This window comes from Lynx rufus, unplaced genomic scaffold, assembly GCF_022079265.1.
Source record: "Lynx rufus isolate CCGP_SWC_20201006 ecotype Redwood Valley unplaced genomic scaffold, mLynRuf1.p SCAF_1, whole genome shotgun sequence".
NCBI lineage: Eukaryota > Metazoa > Chordata > Mammalia > Carnivora > Felidae > Lynx > Lynx rufus.
This window is the reverse complement of record NW_025814823.1, coordinates 71,959,279-71,978,355: the sequence shown is the minus strand read 5'-3', so window position 1 is coordinate 71,978,355 and position 19,077 is coordinate 71,959,279. Positions and strand designations below refer to the sequence as shown.

General features: G+C 44.0%; 1 protein-coding gene across 1 annotated transcript in view; it reads left to right on the top strand.

Moving 5' to 3' along the window:
- Positions 1-19,077, top strand: part of TMTC4 (transmembrane O-mannosyltransferase targeting cadherins 4) — a 66,529-nt gene that overhangs the window by 31,619 nt on the left and 15,833 nt on the right. Inside the window, exons 6-14 of the mRNA XM_047081589.1 lie at positions 2,938-3,038; positions 5,854-5,946; positions 6,176-6,340; positions 7,225-7,427; positions 9,049-9,220; positions 9,309-9,440; positions 17,921-18,000; positions 18,142-18,249; positions 18,384-18,525. Of these exons, the coding sequence (XP_046937545.1) occupies positions 2,938-3,038; positions 5,854-5,946; positions 6,176-6,340; positions 7,225-7,427; positions 9,049-9,220; positions 9,309-9,440; positions 17,921-18,000; positions 18,142-18,249; positions 18,384-18,525 (1,196 nt within the window). The remainder of the gene's footprint in view (positions 1-2,937; positions 3,039-5,853; positions 5,947-6,175; positions 6,341-7,224; positions 7,428-9,048; positions 9,221-9,308; positions 9,441-17,920; positions 18,001-18,141; positions 18,250-18,383; positions 18,526-19,077) is intronic.

Sequence of the window (19,077 nt, the reverse complement as noted above, 5' to 3'; positions counted from 1 at the left end):
GCCATCTAAGGAGAAAACCATTTTAAATTCCAGACAAGTGGAACCTGAGCCCATTACTTTCACATCTCCATACTCATTTAACTTTGTGTTAATGGAGTGCTTCAGAAGCTGTCCTTTGGGTGTTTTAATGGAGGAACTGGGAATTTTTTTCCTATCCAAGCCACTGGTCCATGATAGGGGGAAATTCATCCAGGTTACACAGTCAAGTAAAATACAAGCTAATTCAGTTTTTTAGGAAGGAATGTAAAATGGTCAAGGGACCTTCTTTAAATGTTAAGAACAGGGAACATCACATTGGGAAGTCATTATGTTTTATTAAGAGTTAGAAACACACACACACACACACACACACACACACACACACACACACACACAGAGTTACAAGCATAGGGGCACCTGGGTGGCTCAGTCATTAACCATCAGACTCTTGATTTCGGCTCAGGTCATGATCTCATAGCTCGGGAGATCAAGCCCCACGTTGGGCTCTGTGCTGACAGCATGGAGCCTGCTTGGGATTCTCTCTCTCCCTTTCTCTCTCTCTCTGGTCCTCCCCTGCTCCCACACTCTCTCTCTCTCTCTCTCTCTCTCTCTCACTCTCTCACTCTTTCTCTCTCTCAAAATAAATGAACTTAAAAAGAAAAGTTACAAATACAGATTGTGGGAATGAGGAAGCTTAGAAAAAGCCAGTCCAGGCGGTGGGGGAGAGGTCCATTTGGTTTCTAGTGAACCATCAAATCTAATGCTTAGTGGACGTGGAAGCAGCATGCTGAGACGAGGGACCCCAGCACATCTCCCGAGCTGCCGTAGTGCCCGTCCCATTGTGAGCCCTGAGGGGCACAGGAGCCTGGCTGGGGGTCATTTACCCTTTTATCTGTGGAGAAGACCCCATGGTAATACATGAGTTCTTATAATTAAAGACATTTAATTACCTACCAACTGCTAATATGAGAAAACCCTGAGAGTGGTTTGATGCAGACTCAGGAGGATGTGTTATGGGAGAAAAGCTCAGTGGACCATATGTCCACAGCATGGAGAGGACAAGCCTTAAGGGTGTTATCTGCCATCCATCTCCATCATATGGCAGAAGGTTACAGTGCCTTGTGAGCTGTGACCACCTCCATTCTGCCAGCTGAACCCCTGGGCTGAGCTGCTGACACTTGTGAGGCCTTTCCTAAAATCATAACTTAAAAGGAGTTGACCGAGGGACACCTGGGTGGCTCAGTCAGTTAAGCATCCAGCTTCAGCTCAGATCATGATCTCACAGTTCATAGGTTCCAGCCACATGTCGGGCTCTGTGCTGACAGCTCAGACCCTGGAGCCTGCTTCGGATTCTGTGGCTCCCTCTCTCTGTCCTTCCCCGCTGGTGCTCTCCCTCGCTCTATCAAAAATAAACAAACATTAAAAAAAAAATTAGAATCACCTGGAAGGCTGGTTAAAAGGGCAGTTGCTGGGCTCCACCATCAGGTTTCTGATTGCACAGCTCTGGGTGGGGCCTGAGACTCTGAATTTCTAACAGGATCCAAGGGCAGGTGCACGGACCACACACTGTCATTACCCTGGTTCAGGGCACTGGTCCCAAGTGTGGGTGATTTCTGCCCCACTCTTCCCAGGGGTGTTTGACAAAGTCTGTGGCATTCTTGGTTGTCACATCTGAGGGCTGGGAGGGCTGCTGGCATCTAATGGGTGGAAGCTAACGAGGCTGTCAAACATGCACATAGTTAAAAAAAAAAAATTAAGGATATGTGAAGGGCTGTACAGTGGGAAAGCATAGACTTTATCCCTCTGCTGCCCAAATTTTCTTCTTAGAACTGTTCAGAAACAACTGTGGTTGGTTTCTTGTGTGTTTTACAGATATGTTTTGCATTTACAACCATGTTTCTATAATTTTTAACACAAATGGCCAGGCATTTCTGTATAGTTTTTCTCCTCTCAAATATCAGTAGGTAGGTAATGTTGCTCCCAATTTATAGATGAAGTTGTTGAGACTGTGAGTGGAAGTAATTTGCTCAAGGTCACATAGTAAATGGCAGAGCCAGATTTTGGACCAAGAGTTCTGGTTTTGATCAGAACTGAACCAAGATTCATAGGAACCCCAGGCAAGCTAATGGTTTGGCCCTCCAAGCAGGTTTGCTTTGCCCTACTTCAAACCTATGTCTTTTTTAAATGTGTACCATCTATGTAGATGAGGGGGTGAGGGCCTTACAAAGGACATGTGGCCTCTCCTCTCCAGCAGTTCAGCCCTGGCCCCAAATTGCAGATATCACCCACCAAACAGAATAAAGCCAGACCCTCCCTTGGCTAGAGGCCGTTCAGGGACCATCAGTTTTAACTCAAGGTCAGTCCCACCCCAGGCTTCTTACTACAGAGTTCCCACTTCTAAGGATGTTCTGGCTTGAAGCCCCATGCAGGTTGGCAGCCCAGCCCAGCCTGGCCTGGGCCTTTACCTGGACTTCTGTGCCTACAGTTGTAGGCTTTCTCAGGGCAGCTCAGGCATTGCCGTCACCACTGTGGTGATAGCAGCAGTCACTGCTGGGGCCATCCTATAATCCGATGCAGTGCTTATACTCTCAGTGGGACTTCTCAACACAGCCTGTCAGAGTGGCCTGTTAGGTGGCTGGCAGGTCAGGAAGTAGGAACTTGCCCCATAGGGAGTCTGCAATGAGATATCTTGGTGGCCAGGCCTTCATTGCGGTGCCTCCAACAGGCTGTGGGTACCTGCTAGGATGTGCCTTGAGAGTGGGTATGTATATCATTTAGACGGTGCTGTTTAACCAGAAATGCAGAGTGTAATACACTTGCCCACAGAGAAATGCTATCAGAAGACCAAACTCTTTTTAAATCGTGGCTATTTAGAGCACATGCTTAGGATTTTAGTCCCTGGTGCTACCAGGGCTAAGCTGTGTTGCATGATGTTTATGTCTGTCATTTCTCTATCAGCAGGTAACAAGGAGGGAACACATTCTACGTTCTGGGTGTTGCTGAGTATCCTCCTGGGAGCGGTGGCCATGCTGTGTAAAGAACAAGGGATCACTGTGCTGGTAAGACCTGAGATGCAGTCAGGGCCTGCCCCTCCCTCTGCCACAGTAGAGACATCTCGGGCTAGCCTTGCCTCTGTGACTTCCTCCACTTCTCAACCCCATTACCAGCCAGTCAGGTACCCTTCTATCAGTTACTTATGCTTTTAGTACAGGTAGTGTTTCATGGAAATGGACTGTCTCAGTTGACTATCATTAGCAACCGGTGGGAAACAGAAAGTGGGAAGTTCTTACAGACAGTGATTAGCTCGCTCATGGAGGGGTGCCATAGAAAAAGAGAAAAGAACAGTTTCAGTTTTCCGGGGTGCTGTCCTATTGCCGCACTTCGAGATACAGCAGTGGGCTGACGCCATCAATGCTTCTGGTCCTGATTAAAGAAGTACTGAGTGTATGTTGTGCTTGGCCTTGACTGGAAATATCAAAGAGGAAAGGAGGGGTCCTGAAGAGTAGAGGCCTCCACCTCCTATGTCTGATCAGAATCGAAGCCCCAGGAAGGGAGAGGCATTGAAATTCACTTTCCTTTTCTTCCATCGTAGCCAGTTTTATGCTTGACGTTATTAGAGGAAAACTTAGGAATTAGGGCTATGATCAGGGGTAGAGAAACAGAAACAAAGATATGGGATTTGCATGGCCCAGATAGGAATAACCTGGGAAAGAAAGAGCAGATAAATCTATATGGGGTTTGATGTAAGTCAAAGCAAAGATGAAAGAGTTTATGAGGCTCAGTCTAGAAGATGAAGGTTAGCTAGCTAAGAAATGGCGCAGAAAGAATTACTGCACAAAGATACTTGAACTTCACGGGTTATTATTTTTTTTAAGTTTGTTCCAAGCCAATGTTTTTCAATCTCAGCATTATTGATGTTTTGGGCTAGGTCATTCTTTTTTATGGGAGGGTTGTCTTGTGCACTGTGGCAGGTGTAGCAACATCCCTGGCCTCTACCCCTAAATTCCAGTAGGACTGCCTTGACTGTGACAACTTAAAATGTCTCTAGACATTGTCAAGCATCCCCCGGGTGGCAGAATCATCCACTGCTCTAAACCTTTGCTTCGCAAAGACCAGTAGTATCAATACCATCTGGGAGCTTATTAGAAATTTAGGATCTCTAACCCCACCCCAGGCCTGCTGAATCAGAATCTCCATGTAACAAGGTCCAAGGTGGCTCCCATTAATGTTTGAAAAGCACTAAAGGTTGAATTTATGTGACTAAAGATACTAAAGATATGCTAAAATTTAGCTGTTTTCAAACATTTGATTAGAATGTGGACATTTTGATGATGTATTTAAATGGGCAGTTGGAGAGTGCCAAAATTCTTTTTGGCTCAGTCCTTGTAATGATGTGATCCCCTCACCCCTTGGTGACTCATAGGGAGAAAAACAAATGGTATAAGACAGTGGCAGCTCAACAGGAAGCTTCTGCCTTCTAGAAGATGGTTTACACTCGGGGAGAAATGTTCTTCTGTGACCCACTAAAATCCTGTATCGCATGAGTGAATAAAATCAGAATTCTTTGAAATGATTAACCCAGTGCTGGCCTGTGTATTAGATAATTAATGGCTTCCAGCATTTATGGGAGAGGGTTAAGTAGGGATCCTTGCTCTAAAAGCCACAAATTACCACTGGCTTCTGATGATTTATGATTTTCTTCACCGCAAAGCCCCACATCAAAAAGACCAGAGTCATTTAGGGGGAGCTTTAACCACAGATGCCATATGCACTGTGACCACTTTAGATTGGTCAGAGAGTTCCACAAGTTGACCTTGCCTACAGTGGTGACGTCTACAGAAAGTCCATTGCAGGGCAGAGAAGGGAATCCAAGGCCCATCTAGCCTGGCAAAAGCAGCCCTCGCCTTCTGGAAAGAAACTATTTTGGGTCTACTGGAAGCTACCAGCAGAAGTGGAGCTGCATCACATCCCAGACACTGGCTTCATGTAATGGAAGTTATTTGTTGTTCACCTCGCAGCTGTGGGTGGAGGTGGCTGTTGTCCACACAGTGGACACTAGCTGGTGCAGGTTCTGCCCTCTGGAGTGTGTAGTTTCCACCATTGCCCTGATGGTGTCCATCACAGCCAGCCAGAAGGGGAAACCAAGTGACGGAGTGTGCCCAGGTTATAAGCAAACCTCCAAAATAATGCATAAATGCTTTGAGCCACGTTCTGGAGGCTGAAACTCAAGTCACATGACCACACGTAGCTGCAGGGCTGGCTGAGAAGTGCTGCTGGGCTGTGTGCCCAGCAAGACCTGAAAACCAGCGGACAGCCAGGAGTCTGCACCTGAGAGATTCAGAGCCCCATCAGAGATGATTTCTTATGTTGTGCCCCTGCTACTACTACACGTGCTGAAATCAGTCAGCGCTTGGCGTTCTTGAGGTGTGACTAATTACTTACATGGCTCGGTTTTCGAGGTTGACGGCTGCCTTTATCTTCTGAGGCATAATTACTGTGCAGGTAACCCCTCTGTTAAGCCACTAAGAGACTATTTTATAGTAAAAGAAAAAAAAATAGGCAAGAGGGACCTCTGGAGAACTTCTCCTGGGAACCCCAAATTTCCAGCTATCCTGAATCCTTAGACTACTCTTCTGTGCAGACTATGAAATTATGACCAACAGGGATCTACTAGGCAGGAAATCTGATACATCACCATGAGCCGATTTCATAAGAACAATAGTGGGGTGTCTGTTTTACAGCTGGAGACGTCTCCCGTGATTATCTTAGCCACTGCAATTCTTGTCGAGATTCAGTAATAAAATTGTGAAGTGTAATTGCCACCTAATCAGAGCCAGGCTCTCCCTCACTGATTGCCTTGCTTTGCTTCCTCAGGGTTTGAATGCAGTCTTTGACATCTTGGTGATAGGCAAATTAAATGTTCTGGAAATGGTCCAGAAGGTACTACATAAAGACAGATCATTAGAGGTGAGTATATACTTTTTGTCTCCAGCCCAGACATGGAAAATGTCAAGTACCAGCTGATTTAAAACGCCATTTTCAAAATATTTCTCGCCATTTTGAATTTGAAAATAGCTAGCCCTTTTCAGCACGGCAGCAGAGCAGTTCGGGCAGAAGTGCTGCACACGTGCACTGAGCTCGTCTGCACTTTTATTTGAAAACCCACGACATCAGGGGCTTTGCGTTGACCTTTCAGAACCTTGGCACGCTCAGGAATGGGGGCCTCCTCTTGAGGATGACCCTTCTGGCCTCGGGGGGAGCAGGGGTGCTCTACATGCGCTGGAAAATCATGGGCACAGGCCCCCCGGCATTCACCGAGGTGGACAATCCCGCCTCCTTCGCCGACAGCATGCTGATCAGGGTGAGTGCTGAGCCTGTCCTCCACTTCTGTCTTCTCTGCCCACTAGCTTTCAGAACCTTTGTCCCCCTCTTCTGACTTCCCAACATGCCCACAAAAATCCCTAATCAGTGGAACACCTCCACATTTGTTTGCTCTCACTAAGGATATTCTCGGATGAAACCAGATTTTGATTAAGGGATCGATCGAGAGGGTGTGAGTCCCTTGTATTTCCATTCTAATCAAAACTAAAGAGAAATGGTTCTTTCAAATATCAGCTTTCCTGCCAGCCTCACTAAAGTGTCCCCTGACCCCATTACTGTTGTGGTAAAGGAAATTGATGTAGTGGGATTAACACAAAATCTAACCGCATCGGTAATATATCTTTAAACGTCTGACAGTATCCAAACACTATTTCTTGTAAAGGTTTGCTTTTTCTGAAGGCAAGGTGTCAAGCCACAAATTCTTAGTGGTGCATTTCATAGAGATAGAAATCAAAAGGGGGAAAAACCCTCTTCTTAAATTGTCAGACACATAGGTGAACCCTGGGCCTCAGATTTCCTGGGTCACAGACTTTGGTCATCACTAAGTAAATGGGACACATTTTGACCAGAAATATAACAGATGTACAGCAGAGTCTGGTGGCTTTGCTGTATTTTTCTCTATTACAGTCTGAACACATTTAATAGATTGCAAACTACAGTCCCACGTCCAATGTAGAAATTGACATTTTATTTTATACAACTGCTCTCCTTGAACAGAAGCCTATGGATGCCTCAAAAGTGAAATTACAAGGTATGTGTATATATACACACCCATATACATATATATGGGTGTTATATATACATATACGTATATATGTAGAAGTTCTGTATCAAATGAGTGTTTGTTTTCCTTTTGACTGACAGGCCATAAACTATAATTACTACTATTCATTGAATGCCTGGCTGCTGCTGTGCCCCTGGTGGCTGTGTTTTGATTGGTCAATGGGCTGCATCCCCCTCATTAAGTCAGCCGGTGACTGGAGAGTAATTGCACTGGCAGCACTGTGGTTCTGTCTAATTGGCCTAATATGCCAAGCCCTGTGCTCTGAAGACAGCCACAAAAGAAGGTAAGAGGCAGCACTGAATTTCAACTTCCACACTGGGCTGGATCAGAGCATTTTGCTAAATCCATTTTACACTGATCATTTTAACAATTTTGTGGAAGTTACATCTAAGGACATTTATTTCCAAAATGCATTTATGCCTAGGATGAGTTCCATCCATTTGGAATCCATTGCTGGCTTCAACTAGTGGGGAGTGAACTTGGAGGAGGGGAACGGATGACTGCTCTGTCTCCCCCTCCCACCTTTCCCTTGAAGTAGCATCTTGAGATCCTTTTCTCTGTAGGTGGTAAAGAGTAATTTATGGTCAGAACAGAGAGTGTAATTGATGTGTGCTGTGCCCATCATTTCACAATTCTCCTTCAAAAAACTCTGGTGGATGTTCTAGTGATTCCTTCTGTTGTTGTTTAGTAGAAAATAAACCGCTGCTCCAAAGAGACTATTCTTTCTCACAAAGAGAGAGAGAGAGAGAGAGAATAAAAGGTTATTGAGAAAATAATGGAGGTGGGGGTAACAAATGTGTTTCCTGAGAAAGAAGACTATTTAAGGTAGTTGATTCCCTTTAAGCATATGTGTTTAGGGAATTAGATTAGTAATTTCTTAGAATAAGTTTTGTTTTTAAAGCTTATTTATTTATTTTGAGAGAGAGAGCACGAGCAGGGGAGAGGGGGAGAGGGAGAGAGAGAGAGAGAGAGAGAGAGAGAGAGAGAGAAATGAGAATTCCAAGCTCTGACAGTGCAGAGCCTGATGCGAGGCTCAATCTCACAAACCATGAGATCATGCGTGACCTAAGCCGAAATCAGGAGTTGGTCGCTCAACCTCCCGAGCCACCCAGGCACCCCCAAAATAAGTTTTAAGTTTACCTGTTAAATTGGTTCATAATTCTACTAACTTTAGCCCCAGTTCACCTATACACATGCAATAATGATTTTGCCTTGTTTTGTTTTGTTTTGTTTTGTTTTTTTAAGTACTGAAGGCACAGGGTCCAGGAAGGAGCCACCAAATTTGACCTAACTTCTTAATTTATCCTCTTGCATCATATGGGACATCGGAAATGTTGCCTAGTTCTGGAAGCTCTTTGTTGCTCAGCTTTCTTTTTGCTTGAGTGAAATATGTGGTGACATAGCACCCAAAAATGATTGCAATTTTGTTTATTTCAGATTTTATAAAGCTTAAACTAGTAAAGTATTATTATTCCTGTTAAGGTTGGAGAGGGGATTTTTTTTTTCCCATGAAAACTATAGTGGACTAATTGGGACCAAAATACCCACTGATCTATTCAATGCCTACATGGTTTGAGGGGGGTTAGGAGTAAGTGAATTAATAAGGGCTCACAAAGTGTGATCATTCTAACCTTACTTGTATGGATTGAGCACCTTACAAGTCTTGTCCCTATGCTTGATGCTAAACTAAGTGCATTAGTGAGATTTTATGACTTATCCTAATACTGCCAGGCTAAATCCTCTTTACTGATGACATTTCTCTGCTACTGCTGGTACCTTTTCCCAATTGATGACTTAAAAAAAAAAAAAAAACACAGCCTTTATCACTAATTTAATGTTGAGTAGGATTTTTTTTTTTTTGAGAAGTCTGAAAATAGCTATTTTAATTACTTCTCACTTTCCAGGATCCTTACGCTGGGCCTAGGATTTCTCATTATCCCATTTCTCCCTGCAAGTAACTTGTTCTTCCGAGTGGGCTTTGTGGTTGCAGAAAGAGTCCTGTACCTCCCCAGTGCTGGGTACTGCATGCTGCTGACTTTCGGATTCGGAGCGCTCAGTAAACACACTAAGAAAAAGGTATTGGCCCAGGGTGGTGTGCCGTTCATACCCAAGACGACTGGCTAGACCTTCCTAATGACATTTATGGTATCTCTCTGTTCCTAAGAAATTGATTGCTACTGTCGTACTGGGAATTCTATTCATAAACATGCTGAGGTGCATGATTCGCAGTGGCGAGTGGCGAAACGAAGAACAGCTTTTTAGAAGCGCCCTGTCTGTGTGTCCTCTCAACGCCAAGGTATGTTGACTGCCATGTTTCCTGAGAAAGACCTTCCTAGCATATACTTTAAGTTGAACAGCTGAATAAGAAGAAGGTCCCTTTACCATCACGCAGAAGCTAGCATAAGACCATGACCAAATACTCGGGTTTTTCTTTGGTTTTGTTAATGATTTTGATAAATTCATTACACTTCCAGTTGGCCAAAATAATTCAAAAGAACTCATTAAAACCAGACAGCATCAGTGAAACTGCAGGTTACTTAAATGACGTTTTGCCCATCTTCCAGTTGGTCCAGTCACCCACTGAAATGGTAGCAGTGAGGTGGCCGCACACATCCAGACTGTGGTTGGGGGAGGGGCAGAGTTTGAACCTCAGAACACGTGCCCCGGCCACCGCCTCAAGTCTTCCTCCGGTCTGTAACTTGAAGATGACTACACCAGTGAACAGGCAGCACTTTGGTTCAGGAAGTTTAAATTACACCGTCTGATGTGCAGTATTACACATTTGTGTTGCCTGTGGCTTCTCTGCTTGTGATCCCTTTTGTCAGATTAGGTAAAAATAAATGTGTAGGCTTGAAAATTGGCAGTGTTTTTGTTGAAGCTGTTTGGTAGGAATGTGTTTCACTTGTATTCTTGATGAATCCAGTCTCTTCATTTAACCAGCTGTGCCTTTTTGGGCAAAACGAAACTGCTTTGAATTCTCAGTGCCCTTTTCCATCAAGGGGAGATCATGACTGTCTCCTGGATTTGTTGTGAGGCCTAAATGAAATATGGCATCTGAAGAGCTCTAACATGGTAGTTAGAACATGGTGGGTGCTCAAGAAAGGTTAGCTTTTTGAGGCTCGTTTTAGTTTTGGTTGTCTCCTTAAATGAGAAAATGCTACTTGGTCAAAATGGGAGGCCAAGGAGTTAGGTTAGAAGAATCTTCTTTTGGTATAGAGTATTCGTAAATAATGATACATTCTGCCTCGGGTCATCAGAACATGAGTTCCTAGCATGCTTAACTGTGATCCTGTAGGGGGAGAAAGAGAGTGCTCTGGAGTTCTGTCTCATTTCCATAGTCTATATTTAAGAGAAAGCAGGGGCACCTGGGTGGCTCAGTCAGTTAAGCGTCTGACTTCAGCTCAGGTCATGATCTTGCCGTTCGTGAGTTCAAGCCCCACATCAGGCTCTGTTCTGACAGCTCGGAGCCTGGAGCCTGCTTCAGATTCTGTGTCTCCCTCTCTCTGTGCCCCTTCCCTGCTTCTGCTCTCTCTCTCTCCCTCCCTCTCTTTCTCTCTCTCAAAAATAAATGAACATTAAAAAAATTAAAAAGAGAGAAATCAGTGATTTCAGGCAAAATTGTATGAATAAATCTCATGAACGGTTGACATCCTATTGTGATCCTGAAGTGAGGAATAATGTAAAAGGTGCTAACTCTTTGTCTTTTTCTTGGATTAAAAAAAGAAATCTTGTTCATTTTTTATAGTTAAGAGACTTAGATAAAAGAATGCATTCCTTCAGGCTTTTATCCTTCATTTGATTTGCTGACCTATCCATTTATTTCATGCTACTAAAAATAAATTGCCTGTGATTTAATTTCATAAATGTTAATAGATCTGCTTTATTTTTGCTTTTCTGTTTGAATAGCAGTAATTATAGCTTCTATTTATAAAGTTCTTCCCCACAAGGAGCTCAGATTTCTTTGTAGAGGCTCTATAATTAATCTCCATTATCCTCCCTCTAAGGTTTTTAGAGAGAAAGGTTTTATTTTCTTTATTTTTCCAAATGGAAGAAACTGAGGCATAGAAGGATGGAACTGATGTTATCTAGATTAGTAATTTAGGGGGTAGATAGAGACCTGGTATGATGTGCCACCCAGGTTATGCCAGTAAATCAGGGGGAGGGACAACCTAGGTGATGTTCACGCCTATACCTTCTGCCCTAGGATGTGATCTCATATGCTATAGGAAAGAAAGTACGAGATGTGCACACACCACACATATGTAGTTTTCTTTTTTAAATTTAAGACATACATATAGGACCTCATCTTCAAAATGGGCCCAATGGTGATCGTCCTTTCTAAGAACATTTTTCAGGATTACCATTCAGTCTGAGCAAGATGGAGGTTTGGGGTTTTATTTTTGGTTTTTTGTCCGTTTGTTTGTTTTACTTTCCGCTCTAAATTGCAGTGTAGAAAAATCATCTTTATTTCCTTTTTTTTTTTTTTTTTTGAAAAAAGCTAGGCTGATTTCAGGGAAGAGACCTCATTTAAGAAGATACCAGTTTCCTTCAACTCTGTTGCAGGAAATACATTTTCTGTATTGGTTTCCACTTTATATTCACTGTATATGAAGTAAGTATTTGGCATCTGGCTCTGAATTAGGCCCAGGATTACAAACTGAGACTCAATCTTTTTCAAAAGATGGCAGTATCCACATAGGCAGTGCCAATGCCCGGTCTGCAGTTGAATTATCCACATTGCCTTGCATATGGTAGGCACTCAAAATTAGTGATTGAATTGAGCCTTGTGGAAATCAGATTTCTTTACCCTACAATGGATGAGATACCAAGTATTTAATTATATTTACAGTCATTTTTAGTTGTTAAGACTTAAAAGGATGTGCCACTTTGTATCAACTCTGAGATACAATTCTAAACTTTTTTAGCCATGAAAAGGATCATCTGCCACAATGCGGTATTTCCTTAAGGATGAGCCAGGATGGGCTATAGGATTTTTATGTGTTTAAAACATTTTGGCATCGAATGTTAGCAGAAAACTTGAAACAAACTGGTTTCAGCCCTGGAAAGTCCCTTCCATTGTTGATTTACAGGTCATGGGGCTACAGTGGACATCTTCATCTGTGGTTTCTGTGCTGGCTTTTTTTTTTTTATGTTTTTATTTCATTTTTGAGAGAGAGAGGCAGAGTACAAGTGGGGGAGAGGCAGAGAGAGAGGGAGACACAGAATCCGAAGCAGGCTTCAGGCTCCGAGCTGTCGGCACAGAGCCCCACCGGGCTCGAACTCACAGACTGTGAGATCATGACGTGAGTCAAAGTCGGACGCTTAACTGACTGAGCCACCCAGGTGCCCCTCTTTGCTGGCTTTTTGCCTCCATCTATGAATCATAAAAGCTAGAGGGAAAGTTCGAGAACAAACAGGCTTTTTCAGTCTCTTACATTGCGTGGAAACAAAAATAACTTATTCTTTAAACACTGTTTCAAGTGAACTGTTTAGGAGGGCTTCTTCGGGGTTTGTTTTTGTTTTCCAGTGGGTTATCTGGAGACCTGTTTTCTCTTCAGAGACTTCCCTCCATATAACCAACCCATAGGATGAGGCTGGGCCGATGAGACTGTTCATATCAGTTCTTAATTATGGAAAGCTTGCCTTCTTGGGCTGGATCAGACTTTTAACCAGTTCCATGGAAATAACTGCAGTCTGCATTTCTGGAGCACTCCTTTTCTCTCTCCCCTGATCTGGGTGGCTCTCCCTGGCATTCTGGGTGTCTAACAGAACCCCATGTATACTGCAGAGGGCAGTTGAACTCTTTGTCTGAGCTTCTTATTGAGAAAACAGAATTTGCCCAGAACAAAGGAAAGCGGCAGGAGCTTAGGGGCGGAAGAGACAGGAGTTGTGCTGAAGTCTGAGTAGAAGCTGAATTTGTATTCTGGGGACCACAAGCACATTGCTCACTGGTGGGTTCGTGATACGATTCTTTTGTGCGGGGACGGGAGGAGAGGTAAGCACGTCCAGGCTGGGGCTGGGAGAGGCACAAAATGAAACCATTTAGAGCACACTTTATAAAGCACATGCTACTGCCGTAGCATTAGCTATAATTTGAAGATGTTAATACCAATGAATGGACAATAGTATGGCTCAGGAAGTCTAAATTATACCGTGTGCTGCACAATAATACATATTTCTGTCACCTGTGATTTCTCTGCTTGCGATTCCTTTTGTCAGACAGGATAAAAATAAACGTATAGACTTAAAAATTGGCAGTTAAAAAACAAATCTCTGATACATATGTGCTCAAAGAATGTCACACTGTTCCATACCCTTCCAGAAATATTAGTATTTTTGAAGACATGCTGTAACTGTAGGTTAAGATTGATAAGACAGGATATGGTTATATTTTCCAAAGGGCTTTTGAAGTGTTCCAATGTAATGCTACTTGAAATGTGTTCAAACCATTATTGTGTTTCATGATATATTAACTAGGGCCGCCATAACAAAGCACCACAGACCAGGGGCTTAAACAAGAGACGTTTATTTTCTCGCGGTTCTGGAGACCAGAAGTCCAAGATCATGGTGTCCTCACATGGTCTCTCCTCTGTGCACGTACAGTTGTTGTGAATGCACAACCTTAGTGTCTCTGTCTTCAAATTTCCTCCTCCTACAAGGACTCCAGTCAGATGGGATTAAGGCCCCACCCCAACAGCCTCATTTTCACTTAATTTCCTCTTTAAAGGTCCCGTCCCCAAATATAGTCATATTCTGAGGTCCTGGGGGTCAGGTCTTCAACAGATGAATTGGGGGTGGGGGGTAGAATTCAGCTGTTAACATGAAACAAGAAACATTATTTACGTTATGAAAAAGAACAGATGGCATGAATGAGTGGGTCTAGAAATCACCTCAAGCAGTTGGCCCCATCCTCACCCAGCACCCTCTTGGATGGGTGTGATATGGTGAGAAAAACACAGGTTTCGGAGCCTGGCTTCAAATCTAGCACCACATCCTCGGGTGAGTTGCTTAATGATGCCGTAGCAACCCCTCAACCTGGCAGGGCTGCGTGCAGAGAAGACACGCTTGCACAGTGCCAGCCCTGCACGGGCTCATGGCACCCTTCAGCACGTGCTGGCTGCCAGGACCCCTGTTACCATGAGCTGTTGAACGAACTTCTGTGGCATCATCTCCTCTGAGATTGCTATTGGCCTGTACATTGGAAGCCTCTAAAAGGAGCATCAGTAAATACTTCTGATAATAGTCCCGTGGGTCTGCCATTCTGCTGCCCTGCTGTCATTTTGGGTCCCGGCCCCTTTCCTTGTAACTTGTCCTGAGCCCGTGTACAGTTGAGAAAATGCCCTGTGCCTTCAATTCAGCTGACTTGAGAATTTCTGGTAGCTTTTCAACTATGAGTCCAGTTTCTTCTGGTCTCCCTTACCACCCTCCTCAATCGTTACAAATGCTCTCCTGAGCCTCTCTACCTCTCTTGTTTTACAGTGAGACAAAATTCTCATAACAAAGTTAACCACTTTAGTTCTTACAAAAAACATTAAAAATATAATTACCATATGATCCAGCAAATCCACTTCTGGGTAGATGCCCACAAGAATTGAAAGCGGAATCTCAAAGACATGTGTGAACATGCACGTTCATAGAAACACTGTTCATAGTAGCCAGAAGGTGGAAGCAATCCAAGTGTCTGTCCATCGATAGACCAATAGATGAGCAAAATGTAGTGTATGCATGCAGTGGAATATTCCTCAGCCTTGAAAAGGAAGGAAATTCTGACACGTGCTACAATGTGGATGACCCTCGAGGGCATTATCTACGTGAAACTAGCCAGTCATGAAAAGACTGTACAATTATACTTCTGTAAGGGATCTAGAATGGTCAGACTCATAGAAACAGAAACTCAGAGAAACAGGATGGTGGCTGCCAGGGGCTGGGGGGAGGGAAAGATGGAGAATTACTGTGTAATGGGTATAGAGTTTCAGATATGCAAGATGAAGAGAGTTCTGGAGGTTGGTTGCACAACAGTGTGAATATACTCAACCCTACTGAACTATACACTTAAAAATGGCTAATCACTCAAAAGTAATTAAACATTGTCAACAATACTAAGATTAAAAACATTTTTAATGGTTAAGATGGTAACTTTTATGTTTAATTTACAATTAAAAACTAAAGAAAAGTCTCCCATGTGTTTTTCAGAATAAAATGATCAGTATTAAATTCCTTTTTAAATTACCCATTTTATTTATTTTTTAATATATACGTATTTTGAGAGAGAGAGAGAAAGAGAGAGTGCACGAGTTGGGGGAGGGGCAAAGGGAGAGAGAGAATCCTCATGGAACTTCATCTCACAATCGTGAGATCATGACCTGAGCCAAAATCAAGAGTCTGACGCTTAACCGACTGAGCCACCCAGGTGCTTCTAAATTAACCATTTTAAAGTGCACAATTCAGTGACATTTAGAGCATTCACAGAGTGGTGGGACCAGCACCTGTCTCTAGTTGTGGAATATTTCATCACCTCATTCTCTTTCTGTTGCTGTATTATTCCCTGGTGGTTTCTCCAGCTTGTAGTTTGATTAGAGACGTGGAAACAAGAAGGTCTTATGGGATCTTTTCCTCCCCTGGCTGGCTTGCTCCATGTGATCACATGACCCGTGGCTGTACCGCCTCTGTCTCCCTGCCACACTGGTGTCCCCAGCCTGCTCCTCTCCTGAGCTCAGGTGGCCATCTTGGTCTCTCTTCTTGGATTCTCCAAGGACTTCGAAATCAGCTTGATTCCTATCCCCCCCAAGCAAGCCTAGTCACCAGTTGTATCTCCATTCAGTTCTGGAAGTTAGAAACCTCGAGTTCATTCTTGACACGCTTCCTCACTCTTATCAATCCAACAGCAATTTCTGTGCCTTTTGCTTCCATGGTATTCCTCGAATTCCTGTGCTTCTTCCACACCACCCTAGTACAATCTGCTGCCCTCCTTCCCCGGGACTGCCATCTCAGGCTCTCCCTGGACCCCTGACATCTGTCTCTTCCCCGCTCATGTGTTTCCCACAGTGTGACTAATTTGTTATAATATAGCCCTGATTGTGACCCTCTGCCACCCTCATACACCTGGCTGTTGTTATGGGTTGAATTGTGTCCCACAAAAGACATGTTCAAATTCTTACCCCTTGGTACCTGTGACTGGTGGCTTTGCAGATGTCACAAAGATGAAGTGGTAAAGGGTGGGCCCTTCATCCTGTGTGACTGGTGTCCTTATAAAGACAGACACAGACACACAGGGAGAAGTCCATGTGAAGACGGAGGCAGAGATTGGAACCGCTCAGCTGTAGGCCAAGGAAACGCCAAGGCCTTGCCAGCAACCGTCAGAAGACAGGAGAGAAGCACAGAAGACTTCCTCCCTCAGAACCTCCAGTGGAAACCAACCTTGCTGCCCCTTATTCTTTGCCTGCAGAACTAGGAGGGAATAAACTTCTGCGGTCTTGGGCCCCCCTAGTTTGTGGTGTTTTACTCTGTCAGCCCTAGAAAGCTCATGTACTTACATGAGCTTTGTGCTGGCCTATTATTACTTCTGGGCAGAGACTAAACCAGACCTGTCACAGCTCGGGATTCCCTGTGCAGCCTGCTCTCCCATGCCCTCCCTGGTCTCCCTTGCCCTCTGCACTCCAGCGACACTGGGCTTCTTGTAGTTGCTCAACTAAACACACTGGGCTTCCTCACAGCACTGGAGCCTGCTATTGCCTGCCCTGCCTGGCACACTTACTCCAGGGGAGCCCCGTTACCTAGCAACCCCCTTCAGATCTCCGCTGCAGGGCCTTTCCCCAGAACAGCCCTCCCCAGGCCCAGACCAGGCACCACCTTGGGGACCCACCTTCCTCCACAGCCCCAGGTGCCTTCTAGTGACACACTTTCCAACAGGGTCATTTGACTCGCAGCCTGGGCTCCAGGACTCGGGTCTGACAGGTTTGCTCGTGACTGTATCTAACTGCCAGCAGCACTTGGGCTGTCAGCATCAGTCATTACCTGAAGGAATGAGAGAGGGAGAATTTCATTAGTATGAACTAGAATGTTTGGAATACTACAGTAGAAGGTATCCTGCAAGAAAGGGCTGAATTTCTTTTAGATACAGGGCCCTGGGTAGCCAGTCAGTTGAGCGTCCGACTTTGGCTGAGGTCATGATCTTGCATGTGGGTTTGAGCCCCACATTGGGCTCTCTGCTGACAGCTTGGAGCCTGGAGCCTGCTTCATATTCTGTCTCCGTCTGTCTGTCTGTCTGTCTCTCTCTCTCTCTCTCTCTCTCTCTCTCTCTCTCTGTCTCTGCCCCTCCCCTGCTCATGTTCTCTCTCTCTCAAAAATAAATAAACATAAAACATTGTTTTTAAATACAGAATCCTTGTTTCTCCCTCTCACAGCCACATGTGGTTGGATTTTGCATCTCAGCCCCAACAGGGGATGTGTGGATGAGAAGAGGGGGACTGAGGGTTTAGCAATAAAACCAGTCCCACTTTGTAATTTTTGAGTTCTCCTTAGTTAAATATCCTTCTGTTGTACCTGAGTGATATCATCTGCTCATTGCCAGCCTGTCCTTGGAATCTTATCTTACAGGGTGGGGGATTAAAGCATGACCCTCGCCTGCCCTTTGTAAGATTTTAGCCAAAGTTCTGATGGGATGGGGTTTTTTTTGTACCTTTACCTTTTGTTTTTGGTTCGAATCTGTGATAGGTACCCGTGCTCTGAACAAAGAGGTCTATCAGCTGTTGGCCAAGTTTTTATCTGTATTTTCAGGTTCACTACAATGTTGGCAAAAACCTGGCCGATAAAGGCAATCAGACAGCTGCCATCAGATATTACCGGGAAGCTGTGAGGTACTGCAAGCTTGTCTCATTTATATACATGTCTAGGATTTACAAAGACCCCCGACTTTCAGATATCTTTGCCAATTCCTGACAGTTTAGTGAAGACTATCAAGCTTTAACAGACAGCTTGGTTTCTCTCTCTGCTTCCAGATTAAATCCCAAGTACGTTCATGCCATGAACAATCTTGGAAATATCTTAAAAGAAAGGAATGAGCTACAGGAAGCGGAAGAGCTGCTGTCTTTGGCTGTACAAATACAGTAAGCATTGTTTTCTACAATTATGCTGCATATAATTAAGTTGCATATAATTATGCAAAGTGATGAGCGCCTGCATTCTGGGGTCTTAGCCTTTCTTTTCCTTGTTCATCTTTAAAAAAAAAATTCTCTTCCAGGCCAGACTTTGCTGCCGCATGGATGAATTTGGGCATAGTGCAGAACAGTCTGAAACGGTTCGAAGCCGCTGAGCAAAGCTACCGGACGGCGATCAAACACAGACGGAAGTACCCGGATTGCTACTACAACCTCGGACGTTTGGTAAGCGGAAGTTGGCTGTGGCTGCAGAAGAAAAGCTTGTGTTTTGGGTTTTTTTTTTCCTTTTTATAATAAAATGACAGAAATAACCCCCATGCTAGCACCCTACATCTTATAAAGTTTTCTCACATACGCTTATCACTGGAAGGTAGCTGTTGGATTTCCTTGTCTGTAACTTTCTAAGCTCTAATTAAAGAACAATTCAACTTGAATTACCCAAGTTTAAGTTATCTCAAAGGCAACAGGTTAAACCAAGGAATAAATTAGAATTTTTTAAATCCCTTGTGCCCTATAAAACAGTACTCCAAAGGTCACTTCCTGATAAACATCAGTTTTCCCTGTTTTTAAAACACGAATAAAAACGGAGATTAAAAAAACAAACCCATAGTGTGGTTTCTGAGCTTCCGACTTCTCCTTCCTCCAAGGACAGCTCCCTGGGTCCCCAGGCATTTGTACTAACTGTTCTCCCCATAAAAGAGAGCTCGGGAGGATTTATTTGAAAGGGCTTTGAGATTGTCCAATGGAAATAGGAAAGAATGTGTTCCATAGAGACTT